This window comes from Alnus glutinosa, chromosome 5, assembly GCF_958979055.1.
Source record: "Alnus glutinosa chromosome 5, dhAlnGlut1.1, whole genome shotgun sequence".
NCBI classification, from domain to species: Eukaryota; Viridiplantae; Streptophyta; class Magnoliopsida; order Fagales; family Betulaceae; genus Alnus; species Alnus glutinosa.
In genome coordinates this window covers 32,043,858-32,068,315 of record NC_084890.1, presented here as the reverse complement: position 1 = coordinate 32,068,315, position 24,458 = coordinate 32,043,858, and the positions used below count along the sequence as shown (strand labels likewise).

At 33.7% G+C, this 24,458-nt stretch overlaps 2 protein-coding genes and 1 long non-coding RNA gene across 7 annotated transcripts; 2 read left to right on the top strand and 1 right to left on the bottom strand.

Annotated features, from left to right (window-relative positions):
• The first annotated feature begins 1,871 nt into the window (after positions 1-1,871).
• On the top strand, positions 1,872-7,688 carry LOC133867801 (uncharacterized). 5 transcript variants are annotated; one of them, XM_062304563.1, is made up of 5 exons: positions 1,878-1,999; positions 5,660-5,697; positions 5,787-6,055; positions 6,359-6,565; positions 7,066-7,688. In XM_062304563.1, exons 3-5 carry the CDS (start codon positions 5,798-5,800, stop codon positions 7,357-7,359), a joined length of 759 nt encoding a protein of 252 aa, XP_062160547.1. In that variant the 5' UTR covers positions 1,878-1,999; positions 5,660-5,697; positions 5,787-5,797; the 3' UTR covers positions 7,360-7,688. The 5 variants fall into 5 exon arrangements, with proteins under 5 accessions (XP_062160543.1, XP_062160547.1, XP_062160545.1 ...); XM_062304559.1 differs by having other exon boundaries at positions 1,872-1,999; positions 5,660-6,055; XM_062304561.1 differs by having other exon boundaries at positions 1,939-1,999; positions 5,649-6,055.
• Positions 7,689-9,086: 1,398 nt separating this feature from the next.
• LOC133869270 (protein FAR1-RELATED SEQUENCE 4-like) lies at positions 9,087-12,273 on the top strand. Its single transcript, XM_062306225.1, has 5 exons — positions 9,087-9,475; positions 9,578-11,336; positions 11,558-11,626; positions 11,730-11,855; positions 11,971-12,273. Exons 1-5 carry the CDS (start codon positions 9,087-9,089, stop codon positions 12,271-12,273), a joined length of 2,646 nt encoding a protein of 881 aa, XP_062162209.1.
• Positions 12,274-13,485: 1,212 nt separating this feature from the next.
• On the bottom strand, positions 13,486-14,476 carry LOC133869618 (uncharacterized). Its single transcript, XR_009900484.1, has 2 exons — positions 14,188-14,476; positions 13,486-14,044 (listed from the first exon to the last, which is right to left on the bottom strand). It is a non-coding gene; the product is annotated as an uncharacterized LOC133869618 (long non-coding RNA).
• Positions 14,477-24,458: the final 9,982 nt, after the last annotated feature.

Below are 24,458 nucleotides of genomic sequence, written 5' to 3'. Positions count from 1 at the left end.
TGCAATAATTACTTTTTGTTTATTTTTAGGTTAAAATGCTATTCAATTTGATTGTATTTTATATTGTAAAATTTCTTAAATTTAAACATTGTTTTTTAAATTAAATAATTGTGATTTTTATAACAATATTATTTATTTCTTTTACCAATTCAATATTTATCATTTCAATAATTTACTTTTGATATAATAATTGACATTTAAAGAATTCTACGTTAAAACACATAGGGTGCCTTGAGATTGTGATTTCGTATGCAGACAAAAAGAACGATTTTAAACTAAATCGCAAAAAATAAACGGTTTGAGAATTGAATTTTTAAAAAAATTGCGGTTTGAAAATGCAGAAAGTTGCTTTTTCAAATTGCAGGCAATGTGATACTTTTTTTAAGGGAAAAGCTCCCTGCACAACCTGTTGTGCAAAGATCAGTTTCTTTTTTGAAAATGCCAAAATTTTAAAGACTAAACTAAGATTTTAAAGATCAAACTACGATTTTGCGAAACCCTTAACTGTGTTTTTAAAAATTATTTTTTTCAAATCGTACATTTTAAAATCGCATTTTTTGAAATCACAAATCCAAATGAACTCGTAAAAAGGATAATTATTCTCCATATAAAACATCTACCCACATTTTTATTGACTTTAGGCCAATGCCTTACATGCAGTTTGAGAAGAACTTTTCATTGACTAGTGTTATTCTATAAATATATTTTATTATTGTTTTTTTTTTTAACAATCACTTAAAAAATTAATAAAAAAATTATTTAAAACACGACAAGTCAATTAATATAAATTAGCGATTAAAAGTAACATTACATTTATTCAGTTGTAGTTCAATAAAGAGGTAGTTCAATCGGCTGAGGGCCACGCCTCATGAAGCGGAGGTCACTAGTTCGAATCCTCCTTCCCCTCTCTTGTGTAGATATGTAAAAAAAAAAAAAAAAAAAAAATTCATAGCATGATTTCAAAAAAAAAAAAAAGAAAAAAGAAAAAAAAGGAACCCACAGCATGCGACACGTGTTTGGATTTGTGGTGGCACGAATCACACATGTGCTCATGGTTTTGGTGATTGGCACGAAAACTGCGCTGTAATACCACGGCCAAGAGTCCCCGGTTTTGGGTGCTTCTCAGATTTTCAACCCGATTTCTAAGACAATCTTGGCGTGGAAAAATCTTTTTTTTTTTTTTTTTTGTTTAATTATTATTATTATTATTTTTTAATAGATACATGTGGAAAAAACTATCAATATTGTTAAAATAGGACTACTCTAAAATAAATTGACTCTAATTGAAATCCCTTTTTAAGACAGGTCTAATCCAAAAGATATTAAATAAATTAGACAAAAATTCTCTTCTTTTTAAATGAAATATAGAATATTTATTTTATGATAAGAATTAAAAATTAATATATACGATGGTATACATAATTCTAAATGATTTAATTTTTTTAAAAAAATTTGTTAACAATGCACAAACTCGAACTTAAGATCTCATAGTTTTAAATTTGTTTTTGGGTTTTTATACAAAATGCTTTATAATGGCAAATATTTTTTTTAAGCGAGATTACTCCTCTTGCAAGTCACATGTTATATATCTAATTTCAAACATTTTTTTATTCTTTTGGTTCCACAATTATGTTTTCATGCATAAAACATGGCTCAAATATTAAATATTATATTATTTCAAGTCCTAAAATTTGGCTTATAATTTTTTCTCAAAGTATAATAAGGAAAGGGCATAACATAAAAGCCAAAAAGAGAGCAACTAAAAAGATAGACCAAAATCCTGCGACGCCCATATATTTGTGTCCCATACTAGGGAATATGAAGCAAAGGCACATCGTTGGTTGTTTTGGCGAAACGTTTTCTTTTCACTTACCCCGTCAAAAACGAAACGTATGTTTTCTTTTCTCTTCTATATAATAATAAGCCTGTCAGCTTCTGTCCCATGAGTGTGCAGCTGAAGCTAACTTTCCAAGACCCGCGATTTCTCCGAAGCAACTGGGTATGTCTCAAAATCCTTTTTTTTTTTTTTTGGATAATTTATTTTTTGTTTGGCTCCTAAAATTTGTATTCGTTTGTGTATTGCAGTATTAGTTTGAGTTAAATACAGCTAATATCTGATCTTGCAATCAAGTTTCTCTGCTCTTATTTCATTTCTGTTAATATATATATATATATATTTTGTAAATGCTTCGGGTCGGAATTTTTGGTTCTGTTTAATTCGTTAGATGTGAACTGTGGTATCTACATTGTTAAGTTTGTTGACCTTCAATTGAACTTTTGATGTTATTTTCTGATTGGGTTTTCTTGGAAGTTGGAAATGATGGTTCGTTTGAGCATTTGGGTGTGTTCTCTTTGGTACTCAACAGATTGGTAATGCAGACTTGGATGACAAAGGTGGAATTGATGCGAGTCAAATTGATCTAGAATGGTAAAAGCTTCACATTTTTATGAGTTTAGCTATAAAAGATTGATATGTTGGTTTTCAAAGATTTGAGTTGAAGATTAGTAGTTCCTTCCTGGGATATTGTCCTTTACCTAGTCACAGGCTTTTTTAAGATTTGTTGATCAGAAAGGTATTCCATTTTCTTTTTTCTATATAAGTTTTAGTAAGCTTCTACTTTCATCTTCATGGGCTTCTCTTTGTGTAACATTGATGTTATCAGTGAGTTGTGATAAATTAAAAATTAGAGGATGCCAGAGCATTCTCAAGGTTGAAATTCCCCACTCCTTTACTTGTACACTTTAACTACTTGAGTGGAAGAAGAAAATGATTTTGGTGAAAGTCTCGTGCAACTAAAGGGACTTTGATACTGTTCTCGAAAGAAATAAAAAGAGCTTTCTCGTTTTGATAATTACAAGGAATCTACATGTTTTTTTATTGAAGAAGTTTATAAATAAATGGAAAATGAAAGAGGAAAGGGAAGAAAGAGAGAATATGGAGAAAAGGATTTTAGGGGTGATTCCGTGTTAGACACATTTGTCTGCCACTTGGGTAGAGCCCTATAGGGCTACATATTGCTCTTGTTAATTGATATGATTGTGTACACGTTTCTATTTATATAAGCTTACAAATGATTTGAATTTATTCAAATCTAATCTAATCCTAATCAAATCCCTTCATTTAGGGTAATCCAATCCTCATCTAATCCTAATCAAATCCCTTCATTTAGGGTAATCCAATCCTCATTTATGATAAGGATTTCTATCCTTATCATAAACAACATTTATTTAAACAGTATTCCGAACAAGTTCTTGCTCTTTTTCTATTGCTGGCTGCATTCACAGATATGATGATGTCTCATGTGAAGTTTAGGTTCATAAATATAGTTAGGTGAGATGCAGTGAGGTTTAGGCTCATCTAGTACATCACTTAAATGCTTATGCATTGAATGAAAATGCTTCAGATATGCATCTTTTGAACTGAAAACTTGTTTGTGTAAATTCCCTAACCAAACTTGCAAATTGCTGCTAGTCAATTTGCTTGTCTTTTTAACTGAAAACTAGATGCATCTTTACTCTTCTAGCAGTGTTAGGCCCTCTCCTTCCACCTCTTACCCTCACCCTTCTCTTTCCTCATTCCCCCTCCCCCCTCCACGCGCTGTTCCCACATTCCTACCCACAACATTACCCCCCACTGCCAGACAAGTAAAGAGCCGGAGGGGAATGTTGACAGAAAATTACCGAAAGATATACAATGTATTTCTAAATATGGTGAGGGTTATTTTAGTTTGTAACTGGAAACTGCATGAGGCCAAAGGTATATTCATTTCAAAGCAGTCTGTTGATATTAAAACTGAAAACTTGAAGGAGTTTTGGTTTAGAAATGATATATTGGGGATACTAAAATAATCTGTAAAATGGGGTAAGAGGATTAATATCCCTGTGCTCAGCTCAATAACCTTTTAATACACTGATAGTAACTTTATCTTTGGTGTTAAAATCAATCTCAATTAAGCAGCATTCTTAGTATGAGAATCTCAAAAAGATCAAAGTAGTTTAAAAATTTCTTTCTGGGTGCTTAAAATAGTTGATAAATGAAAGTTATGGACACTGGAAGCAGATCAACAGCAGTTGCCTAGATGGGGATTCTACCACCCCACACCCCCCACCTTTTTTTTTTTCTTTCTGTTTTTTATCATTTTCTTTTTTCCAGTGTATCTGAAATATTCTGTAGTTTTGTAAAGATTGTGTGACATATTTTGAAGGCTAATATCTTTCAATTTTAAGCACATACTTAATTGAGGGATTATATCCCACCTTTCTAGAGTTTTACACTTGCAATGAGTATATAATTGGATATGGCATCTAATTGACGAGGAAAGTATAATTAGATAACATTGCTAAGTTTCTTATCCAGTGTTGTTTGAAAAGATTGGCAAGACATGGATTTTCATGGGGTAGATGAAAGTTTGATAAGTGGTTATGAATCTCTCCTTTCCTTAAGTGTTTATATTCGGGTAAGATGCTCATAATTTGTAATATGGGATGTTTCCTTCCTTACTTGGTGATTGTAGATCTAAGTAGCTGCAACATGTTTACAAGAGTTCTGTTTTTGAATCGGACACCACAACTCCCCAAAATATAGATCGGGGAAAATTCATAACCGTATCTAACTCTAATATTGATATATTCTTGCGATTGTCAGTGGTTGATGTCCCTTCTTTTCGTAATTCTTTTTGAGTAATATGGACTACATAGTCATAAGTAGATTATAGAACCCCATAGGTTTTGACATTGATTTCATTTCTTAATTAATTTAGAAATCAAAGGGTTATAGACAGTTGGGAAAGGGTGACAAAGTTGAAATACGTATGCATCTCATTCTCAGGTGAACTAGACTGATTTGTTCTTATTGAATGGTGCATGGGAATAAACAATAACATTTTCATGGGTGGGGTTGTATTCCCTGTGCTAGAAATGTTTTATATGACTAGGTCCTTAGCTAAATGAAATTTCCTCATGATGCTAAATGTAAAAATTCATTGATCGTGACAAACAATGTAACTTTATTCATTTTCCTTCGTAACAGGAAAAATGAATAAGAAGAAAGAAAAGAAAATCCATTTTATTTTAAATTTGCTGATTGTTCAGAAGTCAGGGAGCTATGATTGACAACATATGTGGATTTAATACATCTTCTAAGAAGTAGATAGTGGAGAAACTAACAAACAAAGCTTAGTTAGGGTAAACAAAGTTACAAAACAGGAATTCTAGTAAGTGTTAAAAAGTGGGAACTGAAATGACAAGTTGGTGAACTGAAAGTTGGTGACTGGAGTATGAAAAGAAATAAGTGAGAACTGAAATGACAAGTTGGTGAAGTGGTGTATAAAAAGAAAGAAATTATCAGCCTACTACATTGATGCATCACCAGTGTTGGGGTCAATGCTTTCAATTAAGAGATTAGATTATATAGCATAACTGTGCAGCATAAATGGAGAAGGTTAAAACCAAAGTATCTAAAAAGAGAAGCCTTTGCCTTTCACATAATTTGTCATTGATGTAGAGCAACTTGATCAAACAAAAAATGGAGACTTACCTTATCATTTTCACTGACTTTTGGACATTTATTATTATTATTATTATTATTATTATTATTATTATTTTTTATTTTATTTTTTACTTTTTATGTTACCTAAATGTTTAAATAGTGTAAATGCAGGTTTTGTTGAAACTGCTGAAGGGGTTGGTTGATCAAAAGTATCGCTCTGGCTTTATAACTTTTGCAATAAGTGCTACACTGAAATTTCATTGAAAGACAATTTTGAGGTCATTCTATTCCATTGCAGTTGCCGCTAAAATGTCAATATTGTCCAAATTACGTTGCATCACTGTGGACGTTACTGGTACTTTGATAGCTTACAAGGGAGAACTTGGTGACTACTATTGCATGGCAGCCAAATCTGTTGGGCTACAATGCCCTGACTACAAACGTATGCATGAGGGCTTCAAACTTGCATATAAAGAGATGGCCAGACAGTATCCTTGTTTCGGGCATGCCGCGAAAATGCCCAACATAATGTGGTGGAGGACTTGTGTGAGAGACTCCTTTGTCAGGGTAAGAAAATCTGAAGTATAGCTTTAGGCATGGTGTATAGTAATGACTAGCTTGTTGGTAATCCTAGTGTATCAAATCATGGTACGGTGGTACACACATTGTTCTCCAAAAAGGCAAGTGTAGTTTAGTATGTGAGAATTTTTAATTACTTCTGTTAGTTATAAAACAAACCCCTACTTAACATAAAGTACTGCAGAGTGACCATAATGATACTGAAAGTAAAATGTGTACTTTTTGGCTGAGACTTTTACATATAATTTTCCTTTTTAGCAAGTTATAATGGAAATATTGTTTTGACTACAGGCTGGATACGATTATGATGAGGAGACATTTGAGAAGGTGTTTAGGCGCATATATTCATCATTTGGTTCATCTGCTCCTTATACCGTCTTTCCGGATTCCCAACCATTTCTAAGATGGGTGCGTGAGCAGGGGCTTAAAGTTGGGATTATTAGTAATGCGGAGTACCGGTATCCGGATGTAATTCTTCCAGCCCTTAATCTAAAGCAGGTAAAAAAATTGTCCTGTTCTGGAATTTTGGTTCCCAAATTCTTATTTAGTTTATCTTAATTGATCTGGATTAAAGTAGGAGACTAATTGGTTTAAGCATTGTCATGAAAGTCTACCAATTGGTAATATTTCAAACTATTACGTACATATATGCACACAAACAGACGACCACCATAACAACATGCATTTGTGGTCACACATATAGGATGCTGGGATCCCTGAAATGTTCTTATTTTACTAAATAATTCAGGTTCCCATGATTTATAATTTTATATTAATATCACAGCACACAACTTCAAGCTGTCTTAAAATTTTTGGTGAAGAGTAGTGTTTTTTGTCCTTTTTTTTTTTTTTTTGTTATTTTCCATACATGCATTTGTATAAGATCCCTGTCTAAGTTTTAAATATCAACGAAGTTGATTGCTTTTGAATTCATTCATGTGTATGTACGTGGCATAGACTAGAAATGCTGATAGTGTCAAGTCTAATGTGTTATTCAGGGATCTGAATGGGACTTTGGTGTGTTCTCTGGTCTGGAAGGTGTAGAGAAACCTGACACAAAGATTTATGAGATTGCCCTGGAGAGAGGTGGTGTCGCACCAGAGGAAGTTCTGCATATTGGGGACAGCATGCGCAAAGACTACGTGCCTGCAAAGAGTGTGGGGATGCATGCATTACTATTGGATAGATTTAAGACGCCTGATGCTCAGGAATGGAGGAAATCAGGTGCCATTGTGCTTCCTGACTTAATGGCAGCAAAAGATTGGCTTATTGCAGAAAACTCAACTTACTGAGCGGCTCCTTTCCCATTCATGACGTTACATGTATAGCTTTTCCCATCATGCCATTTAGAATTTGATCACAAATATTAACCAGCTGGTTTGTCCCCTAAATTTTGGTGGCTTGTTTTCACGCCCTATTACCGAAACTTTTTAGGGATTTAATGCGGGAGACATTTACACCAGTTTCAATGTTAATCAACTCAATCATAGAGAGAAAATTTGGATGTTCTCTCCACTTTGAGCCATTTTGTTTTGAGGAAAGCTACTCTTTACACCTATTTATCACACTTATTTCACATCTCACATCGGCTGATGTGAAGTGCTTTAAGTAGCTTTCTTTATGTTTTGTTTTTTTAATTTCAAGTGACTGACACGAAAGAAGAAAAAATAGAGTGCTGATGGGAGTAGGAGTAGCAAGTTTTTGTCAGCTTAATAACTTCTAGAGATATGTTTGTTGCACTTCAACTGTACATCAGTTGTACACCAAATCTGACGTGGACCACTTTTTTTTTTTTATAAAAAAAAATCACTAAATCGCTGAAGAGGGAAATGAAAACTCATTTCCCCCCTTCCAGCGTATTATTGACGCTCTCTCTCTCTCTCTCTCTCTCTCTCTCTCTCTCTCTCTCTCTCTCTCTCTCTCTCTCTCTGGCTGGCCGGTCGTCATTCACCGGCGCCGACCAACCCCTCTCTCAATCTCCGGCGATTCTTCTCGTTTTCCGGCGTGCTAGCTCTTCTCCGGTGTGCTCTCTCTTCTCTCAGCTATGAGTTCAGATTCTCAAGGTATGCTATGTGAAGAAAACAACCGATAAATAAACAAATAAAGCTGGATAAAACAAGACAAATGCTGTTGTTTAAATGCTACTGGGTTTGTTTATGTTGTTCTGGAATCTATAAAAGTATAAAACCAGTATATGAAATGCAACCAAAACATCCGCACGAAATAGTAACGTGAACAGTATAGTGACCGAAAAAAGACAAAAATTTTCCGGAATTTTATTTTCCCCTTTCCCCATTTTCCTACCAACCAAGCAAAACCCAAATCACAATGATCAAATACAAATTACATGTATCAATATCTGGCATCAAAAGCACCCAATATTTCACAACAAATTGGAAAATATGGGGGGAAAAAAAAAAAACAAGCAAAACAAATTCCCAACGAACCCACTAGAGAGAGTGAGAGATTGCTTAACCAATGGAAGTGCAATTATTAGAATCTTTGATGTCATGCAATAGATTGAAAATTAAAAACTTCAATGTTGTTCCTTTCTTATCTTGAGTTTTTTTAGTGAAATGGATGTTTAATTCATCATATTGATATTTTAAAAGCCAACTCTGTCAGGTATGTCCAAGTAGTATTTTTTGAGTTTCAGTCTACTATAGCTGGTGGAATAAAAAATGGACCAAGAAATGGACAAAGAAAAACCAAATTATGCCTAATTTGATCAAATTTTGACTAAAACATGAAAATTTGATGCATTTTTTCTGTTAATAGATGTTGGCATCTTAAATCTAAATTCTTTAATTGTTATAAGAGTATTGATGTACGCAATATAGTTTGCCTAAGATGATACAAGATGGTTCTCTAGATTGCAACTTTTCACTTTTTTATTTTTGTACTTTGTATCCTTTTTTGGATAGATGATCGTGAAAAAATTGAAGAACCGAAGGACTCAATAACGTTTGTTTCGGATGAAGAGTTGAATAATGAGGAAGAAAATGTGGTACCACACACGATGTTAAAGGATGATGAAAATGTTGAAGAACCGAAGGACTCCGTGACGTTTATTTCGGATGAAGAGTTGAATGATGAGAAAGAAAATGTAGTACTACACACGATGTTAAGGGATGATGAAAAAGTTGAAGAACCGAAGGAATTAATGACATTTAGTTCAATAGAAGAAGTTTGCTCATATTATAGGATCTATGCTAAGCAAGCTGGTTTTGGTGTGATACAACGAAGCTCGAGAAAAAAAGCTGATAAAAAAACATATGCAATCCTTATATGTACTCGTGGAGCCCCAGATCGAACTAGAAAAAGTGATGTTGCGAAGCCAACTCCAGCAACTAAAAGAACAGGGTGTAGTGCCAGGGTTTGTGCCACTTTATGTGCTGATGGAACGTGGTTTTTTAGTAAAGTTGAGCTGAAGCATAATCATTCGTTAAGCCCAGGCAAAGCAAGATTTTTTAAATGCAATAAGAAAATAAATGATGCTGCGAAAAGAAGGCTTGATCTAAATGATAGAGCAGGAATACGTACAAGTAAGAATTTTGAATCATTGGTTGTTGAAAGTGGGGGGTTTGAGAATCTTCCCTTTGGAGAGAGAGATTGCCGAAATTATATTAACAAGGCAAGAGAGCTTCGACTTGGTAAAGGAGGTGGCCAGGCACTTTGTGATTATTTCAGTAGAATGCAAAAGCAAAATAGTGGCTTCTATTTTATGATGGAGATGGATGATGATTCTAGGTTGCGAAATGTTTTTTGGGCTGATGCACGGAGTAGGTCAGCTTATGAATTCTTCGGTGATGTTATTACATTTGACACGACGTACTTGACCAATAGATATGACATGCCATTTGCTCCTTTTGTAGGAGTGAATCATCATGGTCAGTCGATACTGTTAGGGGCAGGACTAATATCAAGCGAGGATACAGACACATTTGTGTGGTTGTTTAAATCTTGGTTGGGGTGCATGAACGGCCGAGCCCCAAGAGCAATTATAACAGATCAGGATAGGGCTATGAAAAATGCAATCGCAATAGTTTTCCCTGAGACTCGACATAGATATTGTCTATGGCACATTATGAGAAAACTCCCTGAAAAATTTGGAGCACATGCTAATTTTGATGGGATTAAGAGTGCCCTGCAATCTTGTTTGTATGATTCTCAAACAATTGAAGAATACGAGAAAAATTGGAAAAATCTATTGGAGAGCTATGATCTTCATGATAATGCATGGCTACGTGGGTTATATAGTGAGAGAACATTTTGGGTGCCGGCATACATGAAAGATACATTTTGGGCGGGAATGAATACCACACCGCGAAGTGAAAGCATGAATGCATTTTTTGATGGTTATGTGCACTCACAGACCACATTGAAAGAATTTGTTGATCAATTTGATATTGCTTTAAGAAGAATGGTCGAGAATGAAACACGTGCTGATTTCGATTTTTTTAATCGCACGATCCCATGTATAAGCCCACTCCTTTTGGAGAAGCAGTTTCAAGATGTTTACACAAATGCAAAGTTCAAAGAAGTTCATGAGCAGTTTGGGAAAGTTATGACTTGTAATAACTCTCATCTTAAAAGTGAAGGCGCGATTTCTACCTATGAAGTTATTGACTACGGTGTCGTTGTTGGAAGCCGCACGATAGAAAAAACATTTCTTGTTTACTTGAATGAAGATGAATTGGATGTGAAGTGCACATGTGCATTGTTCGAATTAAGAGGCATCTTATGCACTCATTCTATTTCTGTGTTAATGACAAAGAAAGTGACAGCGTTGCCATCAAGATATGTTCTTGACAGATGGAGAAAGGATATAAAGCGAGAGTATTCTATGATTAAAAGTAGTTTTGATGCTATTGGTGATAATCCTAATGCCCAACTACATGACAAAATTAGAAATAATTTGGAGGAATTACTATCGCTCACAGCAGTAAAAGTGGAACGTTGCATGGATGTGATGAAAAATATTGATATGTTGAAGGAGAAATTTCGTGAATTAAACCTTGCGCCAAGTCATTCTTCCCATCGCATTTCAGCTGCTGTTGCATCTTCTAGCTGTAATGAAGTCGTTAAAAGTAATGATGATGTGGCGTTGCAAAATAATCAGGTGCTTAGTCCTACTAAGGTTAAATGTAAAGGGAAGCCACCAAAATTGAGAAAGGTGCCTGTTATAGAAAAAGTAGCCAAGAAATCCAAAGTATTAACAAAGCCACCAACAGACAACAATGCCAAACAGAAGAGACAAAGGAATCAGGTTGCTACATTTTTTTTCCCCTTCTCTTGAAAACATGTGCACTTCCCCTCATAGACAACCATTTTACTCGTGTAGGCCTCCAAAGCAACGGAAGATGAAGACAATACATGTCAAACTCCATTGCCTTCTGCAGCTCACGACCATATAATTCATACTCAGGTGATAGTTGATAGTTGATAATTATTTGATATTTTTTGTACTTATTTAGTGTGTGTATGCAGGCTTCTATCGCTTCAGCATCGACAGTGCCTCAAACATTGGGTGGTCATCATGATTCTATTGTTTCTCAAGTATACTTTACGTGTATTTTTTATTTCGTTATGTTGGCATTTCATTCCATTTATGTGGTTTCTATGTTGGAATTTCATGGAACCTTTCTTATGTGTGCATTAGGTGAATTTGCCGGTTGATCCAAGACATGGGTTATCCATATTGATTCACCAACACAAGTACGAAGAGGCTTTCACTACAGCCCTACAAAGATGTGATGTGTCAATTGTGAACTGGCTATGCTCCCAAGTAAAGTCGTCTAATCTAACAATTTTTAGAATGACGTGACTATATTGTCTTAGTTACCGAAATTCATTTTTTTTAGAACTATGTTTATTGAGGTTGATGTGGTTGATGTTTTCAGGTTGATCTACGGTGGGTCTTGACTGTAGATCCAGTCCCTTTGAGTCAAGTAGTATTGCTCCACTTGTTGTGGCAATTATCCTATTGTATTAATTACAACCCAGCCCAAATTGTTGCTTGGATGACAGACGTTGCTAATGTCATAATCCCAACTGACCCGACGATTGCATTGCATGTGCGGCCCATCTTCAATGAAATATATAATATGGTCAACCATCAAAGTATCCTGCCCAGAATTACCGTTCCTGAGCGCTCAAGTATCTGTCTTCTGATTCAAGTCATTACTTCCACGTTGGGAATGTAGTAGTTAATGGTATTTTTGAAGTCTTTGCTCTCTTTGGGTATGGTTGATGAGGGTTGATAGGTTGAGTTGCATGGTGTTCACTAGTTTTGCTTTGTCGTCTTTGCTCTCTTTGGCTTTGTTGCTTTATATTCCCATCTTTTCTTTTCAGTAGTAGCGATGGGGAACTACCATAATTTCATGTGCATTAAATTGCCTCTGGAAGATGAACATTTGTTTATGATTCTGCTACGTTAAATCTACTTTCTCTTATGTTATTTGTATAATTGGTTATAACTATAACATCACTTATTGAAGCTTGGGTTTTCTTTGTGGATTTTCGTGGGTCTTGACTGTGGGTTTTATGGAGTTTTCTTCCTTTTTGTATTGATTAATTGGTTCGTCCATTTTTAGGAGAAAACATTTGTAGCCGATTAGGGGGAAAAACAAGTTTATGTGATTTTTTGGTAGTTGCTAGCTTCTCTTAGCTGGATTGTTGGAATGTCAATTGAAATTATGGGGTTTTTGTTGTTGTTTGAATTACCGTAAAATGAGAAGGGGAGTATGAAATTGGAGTTTATTTCTTGTGGTTAATTTTTTTAGGCCGACTGAAAAGATTACGCTTGTTTTGGATCTCTACTACATAGTCCTTGTACACAGGCGTCTCATTCCTTTGGGTCCACATAATTACATCAGCCCATTCCTCTGCTATCTTATTGTCTATATAGATTTTGAATACCCTTTGGCTTGGTTTCGTTATCGGGAACACTATTTCGCAGAAATGGAGCCTCACTAGATAATAGAATCCTGGATCAACAGGTAATTTCAAAGTCAAATTAGAATGCAGGTTCTTGGTTGTGTTTGGACCCATTGACACAGCAGTCTGATAGATATCATCTGGTGCTGTGTAATCTGATATCTGTGTGTATGTGGGCGTGAAAGATGGCGCATGAGGGATTACGCCTCCACCCAACCAATAAAAATCGTCCTGCTGGGAGCAGCAGGACGATTTTTAATGAGGGATTGTGTGTATGTTTTTCTGGATCTCTTCATATACATGTATATGAAGAGATCCAGAAAAACTTCAAATGTTTCTCCTCTGCCTTATATAATTTTAGTTCTCCAAACTCAAGAAATTTGATACCCAAAACGAAATTTTAGTTCTCCAAACCCAGAAAATTTGATACCCAAAACGAACATGAACAACACAATCGGTTCATCTGTCCAATATAATAGTCAGTCACACAACAATTTCTTTTCTCTTCTTTTTTTATGAACGGCCAAAACAAAAAGAAAAATACACTCAACCTGAAACAACACAAAGCAAAATTTGTACTGGAAACCAGCAACAACACATCCCCTGCTTCAGGACAAAACACAGCAACCAACGATACAAAAACCAAAACCGTCTTCAAACTGCCCAAAACAAAACAAGCAGCTAGAACAGAAAAGAGGAACAAAGCAACTAGTAGTAGAACCTAAACATTCGACCATTCCATCTATTTCTCCAAGAACCAAGTAGCCAAGTACAATTCAACCATTCCTCAACATAAACATCAGAGAATGAATGTTTGAAATGCTTGTTCAAAAAAAAAAAAAATAGAAACTACAAGTTACAAATTCAAGTACATCATCTACATTCCATTATATTCCAGAGATTCCATTATATTTGTATTTTCAATTCAAATTCATAAGGCATTTTATCTTGACCTCCATAATTCTCGGCTGCTACAACATGTTCTTCTGCATCACACTCAACAACAAAAAGCCACAAAGCAGTCTTCCAAAGCATAACCTGCCTTCCAAAGCACAAGGCAGCCAGGCAGATTTCATTAGAAAAAAAAAAAAAAAGCGCAGAGATTTAAAAATTGACTGAAGCAAATCAGACATTCAAAATCCAGAAAAACTCGGAGCGGAGACTCGGATAATGGAACTCACCGATTCAAGCGAAAAACTCAGAGATAACCCAAACTTGAAAGCCCGTGGGGCTCGGACTCACCGATCCGGACGCTGGAGAGTACCTTTTACGCCGGAGAAGAGCTAGCACCCCGGAAAACGAGAAGAATCGCCGGAGAAAGGGAGAGCACGCCGGAAAATGGGGGAAAAAAGCCAGATGAAGGGGAGAGAGAGAGAGAGATCGAAGGGGGAGCAGAAATCGCCGGAGATCGAGAGAGGGGTTGGTCGGCGCCGGTGAATGACGGCCGGCCAGCCAGAGAGAGAGAGAGAGAGAGAGCGTCAATAATACGCTGGAAGGGGGGAAATGAGTTTTCATTTCCCTCTTCAGCGATTTAGTGATTTTTTTTTAAAAAAAAAAAAAAAAAAAAATTAGTGGTCCACGTCAGATTTGGTGTACAACTGATGTACAGTTGAAGTGCAACAAACATATCTCTAACTTCTACTAGGAGAAGAAAAGACAAAAGCTGGCTCACGGTGTGACTTGATCAGACACGACAAATCTCTACCTTGACTAGAATTTCATTAAGCATTTAATGCAAATCTTCTCACAATGTCTCCTCCAACAGCCCTAAGGGTACGTAATCACAAGATACAAACTCCAATTAAGTCCAAGCAATGCTTGAACTTGAAAACTAGAACTGGTTAGTTAACATCTGTTTGGTTCTCTCATGATACATCTGATTTTTGGTCCGATGTATTACTCGATAATGAATGTGACAAATTAAGCTATTTTTTGATAGATTAGACTTAGCAATTTTTTCATATCCCTTTACTCGCATTTTTCTCCCCTTGAAGCCATTACTGATCAAAGAGTTTTTCCTCATTTGCCAAATCCTACAATGAGGATGACATGTGAATCATATACATGTGAGTTAAGATTCTTGAAGCCTTCATAAATTTCATGTCACACCAAGATAAGAAAATTAAAAAATTAAATACAGTTTTATTATTATAAATAATATTAATTAACACCTACTTCCCTTGAGATGACAAAATTTTTTATATGCTTTTTTTATTCTCTCATCTAAAATAAACAACCTAAAATCAAAAGGTAAAATGGCATCGGCATTCAAGTCTCTCATGTCAACGGTCACCATATACCTAAAATGAAGGGTATCACACCTTACTCATTCTCGGAATCGGTGGTCTTTTGCAGGTAAAAATGGAAAACATACTTTAATGTTGTAGGGGTCAATCTGTACAGTATTGCACACATCTCCACAGTAAACACCAGCTCGATGGAAGCTTCGAACTTGGAGGGCGATCTCTCTAAATATTTTATTCATTTCTTCGCTAAAACCAACTACATCTTTTCCATTATTAATCTCAAAAACTCTCCAGTTCCACCAACCATGTGGTTGAAAAGTCATCAATTCAAAAAAACTCTACAGAAATTAAACACTAGAACCCTCCATATACCTCTAAATGAACTCAAGACAGTTAATTTCAAAGAGTTTCTCATCAGCCTAAAATTGAAAGTTCTTGAACTTTGAGAAGGTTAGTTCAAACCACGTGGAAGTTCAATGGGATTTTGTGAACTTTTTCCTATTTACTTTTATTGTAGCCATTAATTTATAAAGCTCGAGATCTCAATAAGAGCTCATCCAAATTAAGTTCTCAATAGAAGTACAAAGTGATCATCAACATGCTCCAAGAAAATGTCAATAAGTAGATTTTAAGAGCCATGTTAAGAATAAGTACAATGCAGACATAATTAATAGAATTCGTATAAATTCGATAGCAAAATAATTCGAATTTGGAAACACTACCAACCATTCCTACCTTGAAAAAGATAACTTAGGATGCTTAAAATCTTGACAAGTGGCATTTTAGGAGTGTTAAAATTGTAACGATTGGTCTAGTAAAATTGTAATAAGTGAAAATATAATTTTGAATATATGGAACTAGAATAAAGGAAGTTGGAATAATATTAACACACCTTAAACCATTATAAATCCAGTTACATTTGAAGGTCTGCTTTTGATACAAAATTTAGTCTATCTACATGAGCCAATTCTCTAACCAAGTGTAGCATGTTTATCGCATTTTGGTCACAAATGGTTGCAATCATATCCTTGAAAATGCCCATATCATGTATTAGTTTGAATATACTCTCTTGCCGATATAGAATAGAAATGTGAAACATATTGCATTCTCCTTCCCTTTCCAATTGGCATTCGGGTTTGATAAAAAGAAGATTGAAAAATGCTTTACTTTTGCATAAGTCTTTTAGAGACCTTCTGCCTATAGAAAGTACCGAGTACTTTAAGAAGCAAACATGACGTTCTTCTCCGAGTAACGGCATCAAAACCCTTAGTATCCCTCCTAATGAATTCAATACAATTAATTTTAAAGAGTTTCTGATCTGCCTAAATTGAAAGTTTTTGAACTTTTAAAGATTAGTTCAAATCGCGTAAAAGCTCAGGAGGATTTTGTGAAGTTTTCCCTATTTAATTTTATTGTGCCATTAATTTATAAAGCTCGAGATCTCAATAAGAGCTCATCCAAATTAAGTTATCAATACCAGTACAAAGTGATCATCAACATGTTCCAAGAAAATGTAAATAAGTAGATTTTAAGAGCCATGTCAAGAATAAGTACAATGGAAACATAATCAATATAAGTAGAATAAATTCGATTGCAAAATAATTCAAATTCGAAAATACTACCAACCATTCCTATCTTGAAAAAGGAAATTTAGGATGCCTAAAATCGTCACAAGTGGCATTTTAGGAGTATTAAAATTGTAACAATTGCCACGGTAACAATTGGCACGGTAACAATTGTAACAATTGGCACGGTAAAATTGTAATAAGTGAAATTGTATTTTTAAATATATGGAACTATAATAAAGTATGTAAATGAACAAACATTACTAAAAATAGTATTGACATGTCATTTTACTATTCAATGTATTACTCAATAATGTATTTGACAAATTAAGCTATTTTATGATAGATTAGACTTAGCAATTTTTTCAAATCCCTTCACTTGCATTTTTCTCCCCTTGAAGCCATTACTAACCAAAGAGTTTTTCCTTCTTTGCCAAATCGTACAATGAGGATGACATGTGAATCCTATACATGTGAGTTAAGATTCTTGAATCCTTCATAAATTTCATGTCACACCAAGATATATAAGAAAATTAAAAAATTAAATAATATTTTATTCTTGTAAATAATATTAATCAACACTTCCCTTGAGATGACAAAATTTTTTATATGCTTTTATCATATCATCTAAAATAAACAACCTAAAATTAAACGGTAAAATGACATTGGCATTCAAGTCTCTCATGGTAACGGTCACCGAATACCTAAAATGAAAGGTATCGCACTTTACTCATTCTCGGAATCGGTGGTTTTTTGCAGGGAAAAATGGAAAACATACTCTAAGGTTGTAAGGGTCAATCTATACAGTGTTGAACACATCTCCACAGTAAACACCAGCTTAATGGAAGCTACGAACTTGGAGAGCAATCTCTCTAAATATTTTATTCATTTCTTCGCTAAAACCAACTACGTCTTTTCCATTATCAATATCAAAAACTCTCTAGTTCCACCAACCATGTGGTTGAAAAGTTATCAACTCAGTAAGACTCTACAGAAATTAAACATTAGAACCCTTCATATCCCTCTAAATAAACTCAATGCAGTTAATTTTAAAGAGTTTCTCATCGGCCTAAATTGAAAGTTTTTGAACTTTGAGAAGGTTAGTTCAAACCACGTGGCGGGATTTTGTGAACTTTTCCTTATTTACTTTTATTGTAGCCATTAATTTATAAAGCTCGAGATCTCAATAAGAGCTCATCCAGATTAAGTTTTCAATAGAAGTATAAAGTGATCATCAATATGTTCGAAGAAAATGTCAATAAGTAGACATTACAAAAAGTTTAGATTTTAGTAACCTAACTTTAGTAATCTTAATTTAGTAACGTGTTGCTTAGGTTACTAAACCCTCCGTTACTAAAATAATTTTAGTAACATGGAAATTGTCACCATGTTACTATTTACTTTTATTGAACTGGCAGATGAAGCTCTGCCCAGTGCCGGACGTCGACAAATTGCTTATGAGACAAACTTATTCATAGTTGTTCTTTTCACTCTTTGATTTGTCCTATCTTCCTGCTTTTGAATATTTTATTGATCATATAATGCTTACTTTATTGGGAGTTTAGTTTTCTTTGTCATTTGTGATAGCAAGGCTGTTTGTAAATATGGTCTGTTGCTCTATGTATAGCATTCAGTAGACTTTGCAATCTGCTGCGTTTTGTGTCTTTTATCCTATTCTTTCCCTTCCACTAAAGAAATTATTAGAACTAATTTTTGTCATGTTGATATTGCAAATTTTGCCCGCTACATTCATGGGTTATCTTTTCCCATCATCAAATAATTGGTTTAGCAGACCAAATTGTTTATCATTTTATGCTGATGAAAGAACAAAACCTAAATGAAAAATAGTAAATGATGAGAGAGAACCACTTTGCTAGGAATTGATAATTGAAAAATAAATCATAACAAACCAAAAAATCTTATTCTCTTTTTCATATTTCAAGGCTAGAAAACGTAGGGCAAGGGAATTGGAGACAAAACCCAAAAGACAAAAACCCATAAGAATCACTAGGTAAAGAGTGAAAAAGAGTGGGATTGGGATAAAAGAAACATACACTTTAGAAAGAAGATGGACAAGCTGGGGCTTAGGGAGAGGGTCAAGCAGCAAACACATCTCTTCTTCTGATAATGTCTCTCTGTCACCCGATGCTTCTACCAGCTTTCTCTTCTTCATGTCCTCCATTCCTTCTTCCTCTTCCTCTTCGTCTTCCTCTGCTTCTTTCTTCTCTTTTTGTCTGTGTCTGTGAGAGAGAGAAAGAGAGAGAGTTAGAGTGACAGAGAGTGCGAGAGACAGAGACGTGTTTTAAAAAGGGAAAAAAAAAACCGCATAATTGTATTCCGCTGATTGGAAAAAATGCGCAGAGTGAGAAAAATTTTGGGGTGTGGCACATGGGAAAATTTTCAAAAGCATTATTGACGTGCCAAATTTAGCATGTCACTAATTGTTTTTTATTTAAATAATTATATTATTAATTAAGTAATCAGTGATGTGGCTAAATTTTGCACGTTTCTAATTTAGTGACGTGCTAAATTAGTATGTAACTAAAAAATTTAATTTCAATTTATTTTTATATATGTAAATATATTTAGAAATATGACTCGTTTGAGTGTAAATATATTTTTTTTTTAAAAATCTTTTTCATTTTTAAAAATTCTTTTTTTCGTTTTTTTTTTTTTTAAATTTTTTTTGATTTGTTTTTAAAATATATATATATATATATATATATATATATATATATATATATATATATAAAAGGCTTAATTTGGAGGTGTTTTAACAAAAACGGCTCCAATTGTGGGTGTTTTTGTAACGGGGGGAGGAAGAAAAAAAAAAAAGGTGAAAGAATTAGTGATGTTTTACATTTGACACGTCACTAAGTGGTGACAAATATTCTATCGATCCTATGATCTGCCATGATCTATCTGACTAGTACTTATTAGGATCAATCGCACGTTATGTAGATCGTTGTGAATGCTCTTAGATTGAACATTCACTGTATCAAGCATGATTGATCGAACTCAATCACGATCGATTGGACTAATTAATGCTTTGTGATCGATCGGATGGTTTATCGATCATATTATTCTATCATGATTGACCAGACTATTACACAAGGATTGAACAGACATTTGATCGAACCTTCATTGTGTCAAGTCTAATCGATCGGACTGTGTCATGATTAATCAAACTAATGCAATAGGTTCGATCGGATGTTTGATTGATTGGAGTAATACACTTTGATCGATCAGATATTTTACCGATCCTATCATCGATCTTGTTATTATTGATCGGACTAGTACTTATTAGGATCGATCGGACGTTCGATCGAATCTTCACTGTGTCAAGTCTGATCGATTGAACTTTATCACGATCGATCGAACTAATTAATGCACTATGATCGATCGGATGGTCTATCGATCATATTGTTCTATTATGATCGATCAGACTACTACACTAGGATCGATCGGACGTTAGATCGAATCTTCACTATGTCAAGTCAAGACGATTGAACTCTATCATGATCGATCAGATTAATGCAATAGGTTTAATCGGATGTTTGATCGATTAGAGTAATACATTTTGATCGATAAGATGGCCTATCGATCATATTATTCTATCGTGATTTAACACGTCATTAATAATTTAAATTTAAATTATTTTTTTTTTTAAAATTATATCAACTTAATATTTAGTGACATGCAAAATTTCACACGCCACTAAAAATTTAAAATTGAAATTGTTTTTTTTTTTTTAAAAAAAAAAAATTATATTAATTTAATATTTAGTGACGTGCCAAATTTAGCACGTCACTAAATCAGTGACGTGTCATATTTTGCACATGACTAAAGTAGTGACATGGCCAATTTACGACGTCATTAATTATTTAAATTTATATTGTTTTTTTAAAAAATTATATTGACATAATATTTAGTAACTTGGTAATTTTTGCATGTTACTAATTTAGTGACGTGCTAAATTTTGCATGTTACTAAATTATTAACGTGGTCAATTTTGCACATTACAAATTTAGTGACCTGCAAAATTTACCACGTTACTAAATATTTAAAAAACTTTTATTAACATAATATTTAGTAACGTGCAAACGGTTGCACGTTACTAGTTTAGTGACATGCAAAATTTACAACGTTATTAATTATTTAAAATTATATTGACATAATATTCAGTAATGTGCAATTGTTTGCACGTTACTAATTTAGTGACGTGCGGAATTTTGCATGTTACTAATTTAGTAATGTGCAAAATTTAGCACGCGACTAATTATTTAAAATTATAGTAACATAATGTTTATTAACGTGCAGATTTTCACGCGTTACTATGTAGTAATGTACTAAATTTAGCACGTTAGTAACATGCGAATTTTTAGCACGTTACTAGTTTTGGTAACGCGTGAAAATTTGCGTGTTACTAAATCCAAAATTTTTTGTAGTGAGATTTTAAGAGCCATGTCAAGAATAGGTACAATGGAGATATAATTAATATAATTTGAATAAATTTAATAGCAAAATAATTCAAATTCGGATATGTACCAACCATTCCTTCCTTGAAGAATGAAATTTAGGATCTCTAAAATCTTAACAAGTGGTATTTTAGGAGTGTTCAAGTTGTAACAATTGGCAAGGTAAAATTTTAGTAAGTGAAACTGAATTTTTAAATATATGGAATTAGAAGAGATGAAGCGGGAATAATATTAACACATCTTAAACCATAATAACCCCCGTTACATTTGAAGGCTGCTCTTTATACAAAATTTAGTCTATCTATATATAGTAGCCAATTCTCCAACTAAGTGTAGCATGTTTTTCCATTTTTGTTACAAATGGTTGAAACCATATCCTTGAAAATGCCTATTTCATGTATTAGATTGAATTGCAAATGAATATTTTCTTAATTATTCTAATGGTAAGTTTTGAACTTCTTTGCAAAGGGCTTCAACTGATTGATCCTCTATCGTCTGCATCAAAGCTTTGTAATAGACCCTTTTCGATCCAAGGATTAGGAAAATAATCTATTCAAAGAATATTTCATTAAAATTTATTTATACTCTATAAATTATTTTAACAAGATCTATTACAATAAATGAAAGTAAAATTTTCATTAAAATTTGAAGATAATGTAATGCATTAAATGTAGCCATTTATGTCCTACACAAATATGAAAACTAAAAAAATTATTAAGAAATTGTATAGGCTTAAAATCCTTAGGAAATATTGATGACTACTTCATACCTCTGTTGAGATTTATAATTTGATGAACTCTTGTCGAGATTTTGATATAATTGATAATTGTTTAAAAGTGCATATTTTCTCTATTAAAATACGCATTGTCATATTATCTTTTATTTTAATTCTTGCATTTTATATTTAATTGTGGAATATTGTTTAATTATTAAAGTTGAGCTTAAATTGGTATTAATGCAATGAATTGTTATTTTGTAGAAGACCAAAAGAAAAGACGATAAATAAAAGGAGAAGAAAAAAAAAATGGAATGGAGATGGACATGCGTGGGACCCGAAAAATAAAAGAAGAAAAGAAAGAATTTAAAAGGAAGGAAAAGAAAATAAACTCCAACAAGAAAGTAAAAAAAAGGACAAGAAAATAAAAGGAAGGAAGACCACATTAAAAGGAAGGAAACGTGAGGCTGAAACATGGGTGTTGCAATATATAAAACGGGTAGAAAAAGATATTCAATTCTTTCCAAAACTGGCAGCAAAGAAGACAGATTTTTCACACATAATACGGCGCCCGTGTCTGAGTTGTCTCTTGAGTGAATTGATTTCTTTCCATAAGTAGAAGACGCGGGTTTTTCTTGAGTATGGAGACGCTGAACCCTGGAGACTACTCGGTCTATATATATCATGCTTTGCTTTGGTGAGAGGGGGGAAACGAAGAGAAGACCATAGAGGCGCAGAGTTTGAATTTTTATTTTCTTTGTTTTCAATTTATGTTTAGTATTTTGATTATGAAATTTCTTTTCATAAACATGAGTGGCTAAACCTCTACCTAGGGCTAGAGGTGAAGCCTAGTATTTTTATTATGTTTTCCTGGGACTATTTGTTTTTCATAGATGAATGATTAAATTTTGGGGATAATTTTTATTTGAGAGTAATTTAATGAGACAAATTTATTTTGATTCCTTATGATTTTTGTTTATATCAAATGTTTACTTTGTTTGATTTAATATGATTCGAAAATATATGGAATGCTTAATCTATTGTTTCATATTTTTGAAATCAAATTCTCAATCAACCCGTGTTTGATCTATTTTATATATATATTTTTTATGTCTCATGAATACGTAATAAAATACTAGGTGGATCCTTGAAACCCTAGTCTTATCCAATATTATCTTCCAAATCAAATTTATTTATTTTAGTTTCATAGTTTACTTTTTAATTTAAATTATATTTCTCTGCTCCACTTTCGAGTGGAAACCAAAAGCAAAATTCATATTTTTTTTTATTATTTATTTTTCTTTTCTGTATAATAAAAAAAATTATTCTCTCATGTCTAATCATTCCTTGTGGATCGACCTCGAACTTACCGTAATTTATTACTTGCGAAAACCTACACTTGGGTTTGCACTCTTTGTGGTCCAACAATAATACCCTTTCACTGCTTTGACGGGAAACACATACTAATTAAGAATGTGCGAAGACACAGTAGCTTGTCCATGGACCAAGGGGCGCGCGGGCTAATCAGGTTTAGGAATCGTGGCTTGTCCTCTTCCACTTATGTCTCGATCAAACTTATCAGATTAGTATATATTCAAAGCATGAGAAACCCCAGTCAATGTAGAGATATTTAAGTATGCAAAGGGGCCGGTATTGTTTTTGTTATCTTCCAATACACAAATAGTTTGTTCAGGTTTACATGCATTACCTAATTCCCTAACCAGTTAATATTGCACTGATTAACTTTCATGACAGACTCAAATATTTAAAAGTTAAAACCTGCTAGTATTTTCTGAAGCTAAAATAGATCAGAAGGTAATGAGAAAATTAAAATAGATCAGGAGGATCAAAGATCATAGAGGCTTCAAAAATGGCACCAACACAAACCTAAAGGTCCCACTAACTCACCCTTCTTGCATCGAACGGCGTAAAAAATGCTATTATTAAAAAAAATGACAGGTTGCCAATGAGAATTGAGTATATTTTCATCAGGTTTTGAACTTTATATCATAGAAAAGCTTTGAACCAAAAATTGTCCCTTTTAGTTACCGAAGACGAAGCATCTTCAAAAGGGAAGAAAAAAACATTTTGGAAGGAATTCTCTTTTTTTTTTTTTTTGGCTGACTTAGTGAGATGTAACATTTTTAATAGGTTGCATTTTTTATGTCGTTCGATTCAAAATATGCATGAATTTACATAATTTAATAATTTACAATTTCAAAGAACTTTATTTGTTAATGATTTTTTATTATCCTTTTTGTTTTCTTTTTTTTAAAACAAAAATATTAATCCTTTTTTGTAAAATGTTCCAGAGGTCGATGTAAGATCTGAAGATGAAGGTCATACATACAGATGCACGGAAATTAAACCTCCCTACATACATGCATCAACGCACGATGCAAAACTTGGGACATTTCTGTTCAAAACTCATATCATAAGACCCGGCCC

Excerpts from the sequence above, each read along its gene's own strand:
- LOC133867801 (XM_062304559.1), top strand. The coding sequence starts at position 5,798 with ATGTCAATATTGTCCAAATTACGTTGCATCACTGTGGACGTTACTGGT. Across the intron at positions 6,056-6,358 it reads TGAGAGACTCCTTTGTCAGG|GCTGGATACGATTATGATGA; the intron begins GTAAGAAAATCT and ends TTTTGACTACAG. Across the intron at positions 6,566-7,065 it reads CAGCCCTTAATCTAAAGCAG|GGATCTGAATGGGACTTTGG; the intron begins GTAAAAAAATTG and ends TGTGTTATTCAG.
- LOC133869270 (XM_062306225.1), top strand. The coding sequence starts at position 9,087 with ATGTTAAAGGATGATGAAAATGTTGAAGAACCGAAGGACTCCGTGACG. Across the intron at positions 11,337-11,557 it reads AGAAGAGACAAAGGAATCAG|GCTTCTATCGCTTCAGCATC; the intron begins GTTGCTACATTT and ends GTGTGTATGCAG. Across the intron at positions 11,856-11,970 it reads TGAACTGGCTATGCTCCCAA|GTTGATCTACGGTGGGTCTT; the intron begins GTAAAGTCGTCT and ends TGATGTTTTCAG.